The 9499-nt window shown below is 38.0% G+C and overlaps 2 protein-coding genes across 3 annotated transcripts; one reads left to right on the top strand and one right to left on the bottom strand.

Annotated features, from left to right (window-relative positions):
- Positions 1–638: 638 nt before the first annotated feature.
- On the bottom strand, positions 639–3127 carry LOC136422590 (large ribosomal subunit protein eL33-like). The gene is made up of 5 exons (XM_066410391.1): positions 3054–3127; positions 2468–2503; positions 1747–1899; positions 1067–1211; positions 639–706 (listed from the first exon to the last, which is right to left on the bottom strand). Exons 1-5 carry the CDS (start codon positions 3125–3127, stop codon positions 683–685), a joined length of 432 nt encoding a protein of 143 aa, XP_066266488.1. The 3' UTR covers positions 639–682.
- On the top strand, positions 3127–9143 carry LOC136422589 (dynein regulatory complex protein 9-like). 2 transcript variants are annotated; one of them, XM_066410388.1, is made up of 9 exons: positions 3127–3228; positions 3623–3866; positions 4872–5122; positions 5471–5681; positions 6178–6339; positions 6752–6826; positions 6943–7074; positions 7462–7563; positions 8099–9143. In XM_066410388.1, exons 2-9 carry the CDS (start codon positions 3726–3728, stop codon positions 8216–8218), a joined length of 1194 nt encoding a protein of 397 aa, XP_066266485.1. In that variant the 5' UTR covers positions 3127–3228; positions 3623–3725; the 3' UTR covers positions 8219–9143. The 2 variants fall into 2 exon arrangements, with proteins under 2 accessions (XP_066266485.1, XP_066266486.1); XM_066410389.1 differs by having other exon boundaries at positions 3137–3228; positions 3702–3866.
- Positions 9144–9499: the final 356 nt, after the last annotated feature.

Raw genomic sequence — 9499 nt, 5'->3', positions numbered from 1 at the left:
ATTGACTTTTATTGATCCTGACCCCATTTACAATTGATGGCTAGTTGACCTATCAATCATGTGTTGTAGTAAGCTTTTAAGGATTCATTGATTATCTAAGTTGACAGCCAAACTGTTTCACTTCGTTTCTATGTAACCCCACTTGATTATGTACATGTACTTCTAATCATACCATGCATGTAAGTATTTCTGATTCGGTCAAATGATGTAATTCTAATAAATTGACTCAGACAAATACTACATGCAAGGTTAAATCCTGTGGGAAACATCTTTGCCCAATGTCAACTGTCCTTGGCTCCTTTGACCTAGCATAGATAAATGTTACTTTGTTAAGTTGCTGTGGCAATATGAGTGTTTCAAAAGCATTCAAAGTAGTACAATAACATTATAAAGCTTGACATATAAAGGCCATACTTTCTTGGTGGCCAGTGGCCACCATATGGATATAAATTAAAAGCAGTTGGCTATGATTTAATATAAGTGCCAACTTGCACATTTTTTTTTAGGCTTTAAAAATTCATTGAATTGGTTTTATGGATCAAATCATTGTCATTCCTAATATGTTGTAAGAACTTGAATGCAGGTAAGAATATGTAACTACACAATGAATACACAATAAAACCAGAGACACACAGCAATACTGTAGATACGTGTTTTGTATTTTATTACACAGACTGTCTTCCTACACTCTTGATGGGTACATCATCTGAAACAGAAAAGAAACGTCTTGTCAGCATGTCAATCAATATGTAAATCCACACATCACTTCTGTACCTAATCAATTATCTGGTTTACAAGTAAATGACAGTAACATACTTCATGGTAACAGTTTCATTTCTTTGCAAATTGTTCATCAATCCATAAAAAAAATGTATGTAAAAAAAACGAGCTTAGCAATGTTTTCCACCTAGAAATTTCTCTGCAATTAAGTTTTGTCATGACTCCTGGAACAAAAGTCTACTTCTTTTCAGGGCTGAAATACTGTTCTTTAAAATGATGAATTTGTGTGCAAAAAGAAAGCTAGCTCTCACTATCACTAGCCATAACAAGACACAAATGTAATTACCACTCGGATACGGTGTCCCATGGCCTTTGCTGGCAGATTTTTGCGGAACTTGGCCCTCACACCTCCACTGTTACCATGGGCACGGGTGACCTTGCCCCAGATGACACGGATCTTGCTTGGTGCTCCACCAGGTGTAGCTGTCTTCCTGTTTAAAGGACAAAAAATACACTCATCACAAAAAAAATCCATGCTTGTGTTTATATCAATCAAGTAAAAAATAAGAAGAAATCAACCTACATTGCTGTCTGAGTAACTGACTTTTGGCGTAACCTACACTTCTTACACATTAGTTGAACTGAATTGTAACATACAAGCTGAAACGTAGCAACCTGCATTGATAGTCGCTTCGTAGCATCGTACAATATGTGCCTTTTTACTACATGGCAACTTCAGTTGGAGCATGTTGCATGTTAAGTTTTCTTTATAAATATAATTGCTTTCCCATAACCTGTTATCATTATAAACAATTCAAAATTGGGAAGTATGGTTTTAAAAAAATGGTAAAATATGGGCTGGCCGGCAAATTCTAGCCTGAGTGTCATCCTGTTTCAGTTCCAGGATCTACCTGAAACAGGATGACACTCAGGCTAGGCAAATTCATGACATTTAAGGCAATGTACACATCTCTTATCATTTTGTTACCAGAGATCTTTCATATTTCTTATGAGAACATGACTTACTTCTTTGCCTTGTAGACGTAGGCACACCTCTTGCCCAAGTAGAACTCAGTGTCCTTGCGAGAAGTCACCCCCTCGATTCTCAGAAGGGCAGTGTGCTCCCGCTGGTTACGGAGACCACGCTTGTAGCCAGTGAAGATGGCTTTGCTGTATAACCTGGGATTTAAAAGAAAACGTTGGTAAACTGACAAGGAACTTCTTATTGTCACGTGGCTAGACAACTTAACAATTACAAATTGAATTATGATGCCATGAACATGTAAATAAAGTATTTTTAACACAGTTAATAGTACATCATTCATACTAATGAACATGAGCAGCTACTGTAGATTTTCTTATGTTTGCTGTGATTTTATTTTCGCAGCGACCCATTAACTTGAAATCATAACATCATAAAAATATGTGTTTTGTACAATACTCTAAATGCAGAATTGTTCGCGGTGGTTTTATGTTTGCAGTTTTCGCTGTAACCATTTTACTGGGAACATTTTGGTGCAATACTGTTGCAGTATGTAACTATAGCACTGCCACAAACTTAAAAACCACCGCGAACACTCCATTTTCGCCTCAGCGCAAAATAAAAACCACGCGAACTTGAATGCATTTACAGTAATTATACAGTGCAAAAAAATTGTTTAAACCGTGACTTTCAAAATACAGCGAAAACTATATTTCACGACTGAAGAAAACGACAGCCAAAGTAAATGGATTTACAGTAACTTACCTTCCAGGCATGGTGGCTAGTCTGCCGCCTTCTGATCTGAAACCAGCATGGAAAGGCAATGTTGATCAAGAATCTAGTGATATGTTGAAATATAATATGTCATAGTATTATGTCAAACAGTAGACATACAAATTATGGAATTTGCAAATAAATAAATCATGATTTTTGGAAGCCTACCCCTCCCCAAGTACATACCCAAGTCACTAGATTTATACTTGATGCTTGTAAAAAGTTAAGAATTGTGTCAAAAATATCAATGGTATAACAAGGTGACCTCATTATAACTAAACGATCGCTCTTAGTCCCTTCGAATAAACTAGAAAAGGTTTATTAGCTTGCATGATAAAGAGACATCTTGCACCATGAATTTTGTTGGCTCGACCAGAGGCCAGACGATCAGGTAATGTCACGACTTCGTTAAAAATCCAGTCTAAATCTCACTTTTACAGTGGCCATCGGGAGACAAAGAATGTATTCAAGTAGAGTTAAGATATTTAGAGTTGATTTGGGAACCATAGTTTTACAACAGTGGATATATAACGTACAAATATCGGTAAAAAACATCAGTATATTGCAATTTTCGTACCTTCTCCAGAAAGCAAAATGGCGAAAAGGAAGTAGGAAGGATTGTGGGACATATCTTGACGTCACATCCGCCATGACGTTGCGTGGGGAACCAACGTAAACAGACAGTGTACAGAGTGTTGTTGAGAAGGACTGTCTGATTTTCAGTGTTTTGTTGCATTTTCAGCGTCTACTAGGTAAGTTTGGCCTTACCAACTGCTCCAGTATATCATCTTTAATCATATGCATCATTACTAAAAGCAAAGAGTCCTTTCGTGAGCTGTATTCGAACGGTTTTCTTTAAAGGTAAAGGTAAAGGTAAAACTAAAAGGGGGAGGGTAGCAGTGTAGATTTTAATGTCGTCTTGATCTTGAGTATCATATATACTGTACAACTCTCGATTAGGACATCAATGAAATCATGCCATAGATTAGTTCACCTATCAAGCTATCAGAATTGACATGGACACTTTGCATTCGTAATGCTTTTTGAGATTGTGATTTCTGAGAAGTTTGAGTTTTTTATTTGTTGATTTGAAAATAAAAGTTTTATAATGAACTAAACGAAGCAATGTTTTTATATGTTTTACAGAAAATTCCAGATGGGAAGAGGATAGACTGCACCACAAGGAACCCTGAGAACTATTTGAACACTCTTGTTAATACATAAGTGATTTTGAGTGGAACACCTCGCCATGGACCCGGACTCCATGGGTCTGTCCACGCCTGCGGACGTGCTGCAGGTGGCCACAGTACTGGAGGACTGTGTGGACCAGCTGGTCGTGCTGGGGAAAATCATGCCTGTGTCGTACGAAGGGAGACCTGATGCTGACGAGGTATGATGGAATCCTTCATACTGTGATATGATAAAACATGTCTTACTTTAAGGTTCCAGGGTGACCGGCTCCGTCTAGATGCTGCACTCAACCTTTGACCCGAGACATGTCAGTAATGGCCGACTTGTCGGCCGATGGACATTAGCGGAAGAAGAAGAAGAATGCTTTACGCTGAATTTAGAAGAACCTGGTTCTTCTAAATTCAGCATTAAGCATTGTCAGGTACCCCCTTTGTATTACGCTATTAAAATCAAGGGAGACAATTACGAAAAGTTTGGTCAGCCTTCCTGTACGAATTACATTAATAAGATGGCTTTCCCAACAAATAATGGGAAATCAAAATAGGCTGCCTTAGTGCCTTACGGAAAAGACTATTTCCAGGACCTACAGAGAAAAGTTTGAGTTGATTAACAAAATGCAGGCTCTGCCAACCCTGGGCAATCATGTTGTGACATATCTGATATCTGCTTTACAACATGTTTTCTCTTAAATCTCATAGTGCAGACAAGGATGTTTTAACCCTTGGTTCATATGAAAAAATAAACATACAGTCATGATACACAATTCTTCTTCATGCAATTTTCACCTAAATGCCTTGTTTGATTATTTGTGCCACAAGGAGTGTGACAGTGAGGATGAAGATGAGGTTGGTAGAAAACCTGAACATGTAAAATCTTTTTACAGTGTTCCACAAAACCTCTAAGATAGTCACATCAGTTATTAAAGAATTCATGTAACATCACAATCGATTAAAATTCAGTGCACTCTCTGTTTAAATGCGGTGTGATAGTTAGAAATGTAGTTGATATGAAATAAATTGTCCCAGCCCTTTCCCAATGTTACATGTACATTGTTCTGAAACATCTAGTAAGAATGGCCCTAAATCCTTGGTGACAATGAATTCAACTCTCTGTTCTCGGAAAAACAAGTTTATAACGCTGTACAACTATCCAGGTAATACATTTAGATCCTCATCGGTTGAATGATTTTTTTTTTCTGATACAGATCGTTGGTGATGAAATCGGCAGGATTGTGGACAGCCAGCGCCAGTTGGAGCAGCAGTTCTCCCAGCTGATGACGGCTCGGCAGGACACAAAATTCTCCGGCGCGATCGGCAAGACAAACCGCTTGATGCAGCTGGACCAGGACATCACAGCCGTATCAGGTGGTCTGAAGGGAAGCAACCAGTTCTTCAGCCGCAGTCTCAAGCAGAGTCCGCTGACATCTGACAACCTGGAGAAGATTCAGGCAGACAGGTGGGTGTTTGTGAATGGGGGAGGGGGGCACCTTCTGGTATTTTTTGGATTGTACATATCTAGTTCAGTCAAACAACAGGCAATAATAAAGCTTCCAAGAGCCATTCAGAGCTTACCTGGTTGACCTCAATACTGCATGATTGGCCCTAACTTAAATAATCAGCAAGCTACATTTTTGCTAGAAATCTACATGTAAATCTGTTTAGCATGTTGTATAGTCACATTCTTGCTTGACAATGTTTGAAGTATAGTTGTTGCTGGACTTCAAAAATGAGTTCTTTCAATTCCAGTGCTATATGCTATATCTTAGTGTTTGAAAGCTCATGAATTTATTATCCTTCACTACAGGGCATTTGTAGAGTCAGTGATGGTGGAAGCGCAGTCGGAGCTAGCCGTATCAGGGACGTTCCTGTCCCTTCTACAATCGGTGCTGTCTGAGCGCGAGAAGAAGGCAAACCTACAACAGACCATCCTCCGTGAGGAGGAGGGGCGCAAGAGGATCAAACAGCTACAGAGGCTGAAACTGGAGGTCCGCAAGGAGAAGGAAGTGGAGATACAGGTCAGAAAGTCATACGTTTTGAATCATATGTGATTATGAGAATGAAGTACTGTAAGTTCATTCTTTGGGGGGCAGACTTAATTTCATGGTAGAAGGAAATGAGGTTTTCGTGGTGTTTCAAGTACGTACTTGAAACAATACTGTAGCAATACACTGGAACCGCATATTTGCATTGTCATGAAATTATGGCAGAAAGTTCACTGGGAGAACTGCAAAAATAAAACCGCTGCACACATTTCAAGATTCACAGTACATGTATTTGAAACTAAGAACCTTTCATGTAGTATTCTCAAGTACAGTATATGTAATTTTGTTTTCTTTGACCTAGCCTTAATTGTGACAAATTTGCAAAACATGTACTATCTGTTTTTCATTAGATTTTTTATCTTTTTGATGAGATTTGTTATTCTCTTAAACCCTATATAGCTTAATGCCTAGAAGACATTTCAATGACATGCTAAGATGAAAGACTAAGACACAATTTTTCCTTCCACAGAACCGGAATGAGATGATTGCACATCTAAAGGACCAGCTTCAGGAGATGAAGGCCAAGACCAACATGGAGGGCAAGTACGTCAAGAAGAACACTGAGGTTCAAGTCTTCCAGACACAGAAGCACTGCAGCATGTCCGAACAGGCCCTCCGAGAAGAACTTGAGGTTTGCAATCTTTTCTTAGCTTTAGCACACCGAAGTAGCCGTTTGGTACCCAATTCCCAATTGGTTACAGAGCTAGGAAGCACCGAGAAGGTCAAGTGTAACAATTTCCACAAATTTGAATGTCCTAACTGTCAGAGTAACTATGATGTAGAGTAGAACTCGTTGCGACCAAGTACAGGAAGGGCATCCTCATTAGATAGATTTAAACAACGCTTGCAGCTGGACATGCGAAGGTTAGGTGTGACAGGTCGTTCAGTGTAATATAACCAGCTGCTGCCGCGTGCGTTATGTTGAAGGCTGGCTGTACGGGCTATACAGATACAGGTGCATACAGGAGACAAGTTCCAGCTGTCTTGTGTCATACATGTATATACTGTGGTTTACTTACAATTTGTACCATTTTTTTTCACAGGCGCTCAAGGTAAAGATCGATGAGGAAGTGAGAGTGAACGGAGAAATTGAATCTTTCCTCAAAACACATCAAAGGGTAAGCAAATATAACATCAATTTCGCCACAAGATTTTTCAATTTCCTGAAATTATAAAGGCCTAAAATGTGAACAATTGTTGACATAAATATTTCCCTTTTGAAATAATTTTGCAGGAACTTGAGGAAAAGGTGGAGTATTGGATGGAGAAGTATGACAAAGATGTGGATGCGAAGCAGCATGAGCTGGATGTACTGAAGGCATCCAAGGCACAGGACCTAGCCAGGCTACAGGAGCTAACCAAACTCGTAAGTTAGCTAGACTGTGCACCATGTCAACTTAGAGTTAGCTAGTTTTTAGCTTTCCCAAATGGTCAGTTGATAAACTTGTTCAGCTACTTACACTTCAATCAGCTTGTACTTGCATTCATTACTTGGCTTGTAGTTTTTGCTTTCCAATCCTTCGTTTGACATGCTGAATCATTTGTTAAACATTTTCAAGATAGTGGTATGCTGTTTGCCAGTAACTAGCAACTGAATTGATAAATTGTATGTATTGATATTAGCAGTTAATATCATTAACTACCTAGTGGTTTGCTTGTGTGAAGGAGTTTCTGGCATGCGCTAGTGGGAAAATGGTCTTTGGTTATATTTTATATGATCAAAATCACAAAACAACTTCTTTCTCTCCCACAGTATGGTGAATATGAGCAGGTTGTTGTTGAAGACAGGATTGAGAAAGAGAAGGCCAGGAGAAAGGCAGAGCAGGAGGCTATCGAGCTGCAGTGTGCCACCAAGGTTAGTATAACTACTGAATCAGTCTGTGCCTGTCTGTGGTGCTGAAACTGTTATTATGCTTCCATTTGAATCTGAGTAAACCATTTTCAACCTTGGACAGTTACAACATATATTTTTTGGCTGTTATGAAGGGTTCACTTTGTGATTTTCAACAACTTGAATATGAACTTTTTAGTGTATTATTGCCAATATAAGGGGTGCCTAAGTATTCATAAAAATTTTACGGAATTCATACGAGGCACCCCTGGATATGTTGAATAAGTGAGATCTCTTTTTAGGAGGGGAAACATGGTAAAATATATCATGCATGGAGGGAGATATTCATATATAATCTGTAGAATCAAGCTTGCAGTTGCTTTATATTATTCAAAAATGGATGAAAATGTACTAGTATTTTGTAACAAGATATTGGAAAAGTGGTCTTGGGTTGACCAAGATAGTTTGTACAGGATTATTACAAAATTTTGTGTCACGATAGACAGGATTATTGCAAAGTTTTATCCCGCATTAACATGACAACTTCTGTCTTCTACAGCTCCAAGCCTGGTGGAGGGGAGTCATGGTTCGCAAGGGGCTCGGACCTTACAAGAAGGGCAAGAAAGGGAAGAAGGGCAAAAAGAAGTCTGGGAAGAAGGGAAAGAAGAAGAAGAAGTGAACTATATACATCAAGAGTCTACAGAAAGCAGGGGTCTATGTAATTTGTAAAATAAAAGATTTTCTTTCTTTTAATAACTGATAAGCATTGACTGTTACTATGAACGTACGCAGTCAAAAAAACATTTCGTTTTGCAGACATTGACAAAATATATATATATAATTGAACTCTGACATCTTTAACAGTTACCATTGGAAAACCTTTGAAGTTTTTCCATTCTCAAGACCTTCTCGCACACAAATTTGAATGGTTCTACACTTGTTATACTTATAGGCTGAGCCATTGTAAAAAGTTGTACATATATACTTTTTCCTCATGAATAAAATACACATCACAAAGTGTTGAATTGATGTATTGCTGTCGGTCAATCACACTAGCCCACAAGTTAATAAATTGTTCACAGCTTTGTTTTAGATGTCTAAAATGGTTAGGATCTGTATATTACACACTGTCAAATCAATGGCAGGGACTACAGGCATACACAATAAAAATTTGGCTCGCCCCTGAGGCGTCGCCCAAAAGTCTTACAACAACAGGATATTACATCATACTCCTTTCTGAAACATCCAACTTGATCCAAATAAGGCTTCGACCTTGTTATATACAGCATGACCAGTGATGTAATTTTTCTAACATTCAGAAAATATACTATCAAAAATCAAGCATATATAAGCTAAGTTAAAACTTGACTCAATCAAAGATATTCCTTATAAAGTGAACATGACACGATGTTTTAATCTGCTGATTTTCGTACCACTTTCAATCAACAACAACATTAAGTCCTAAGGCATCTACACTAATTAAGTAGATTCCTCCATTGGCACAAGTAAGTCGAGAGCAAAATTTTCAAGGAAGTCATACTCCAATGAATCCTTTTTAAACTTTACAAGACTAAAACATTGGCTAGCCCTGCACTGTGAATTTTTTCGAAAAAAAAAGTGTTCCTCAAAAAGGGAAAAAAACCTGATCATCCTAAACCTAATCAGCATAAACGTGGCACTATTGAAGGCTTTAGCAACCTCTACAGTTAAATTATGTCATGATTGTTAAAGACTCACTTTGTTACATATCACATGATTTTTTTGTATTTTTACAGTATTGTGTACCACCTGAGAAAGAACCACAGGCTCTATATCATAATATATAATTTCATATAATCAAGATATAATCTTATATCAATATGATATAAAAATATGATTTAGTAATAAAAGTCACCTTTTGCAAGGCACATTTGTTAAAGGACTGTGTAATGGAATTTAGCTCCACAATTCCATATAAGCA

Source organism: Branchiostoma lanceolatum, chromosome 17 (assembly GCF_035083965.1).
Source record: "Branchiostoma lanceolatum isolate klBraLanc5 chromosome 17, klBraLanc5.hap2, whole genome shotgun sequence".
In the NCBI taxonomy this organism is placed as follows: Eukaryota; Metazoa; Chordata; class Leptocardii; order Amphioxiformes; family Branchiostomatidae; genus Branchiostoma; species Branchiostoma lanceolatum.
The sequence above is the reverse complement of the archived record's forward strand: the minus strand, read 5'-3'. Positions and strand labels throughout refer to the sequence as shown.

What these genes read in the sequence shown, in the direction of transcription:
- LOC136422590 (XM_066410391.1), bottom strand. Translation starts at nt 3,127, where the DNA reads ATGGCGGATGTGACGTCAAGATATGTCCCACAATCCTTCCTACTTCCT. An exon ending in TACGTCTACAAGGCAAAGAA is followed by an intron (nt 1,212 to 1,746) that starts GTAAGTCATGTT and finishes TCCTTTAAACAG; the next exon opens with GAAGACAGCTACACCTGGTG. An exon ending in TGGGACACCGTATCCGAGTG is followed by an intron (nt 707 to 1,066) that starts GTAATTACATTT and finishes TTTCTGTTTCAG; the next exon opens with ATGATGTACCCATCAAGAGT.
- LOC136422589 (XM_066410388.1), top strand. Translation starts at nt 3,726, where the DNA reads ATGGACCCGGACTCCATGGGTCTGTCCACGCCTGCGGACGTGCTGCAG. An exon ending in AGAAGGAAGTGGAGATACAG is followed by an intron (nt 5,682 to 6,177) that starts GTCAGAAAGTCA and finishes TTCCTTCCACAG; the next exon opens with AACCGGAATGAGATGATTGC. An exon ending in CCCTCCGAGAAGAACTTGAG is followed by an intron (nt 6,340 to 6,751) that starts GTTTGCAATCTT and finishes TTTTTTTCACAG; the next exon opens with GCGCTCAAGGTAAAGATCGA.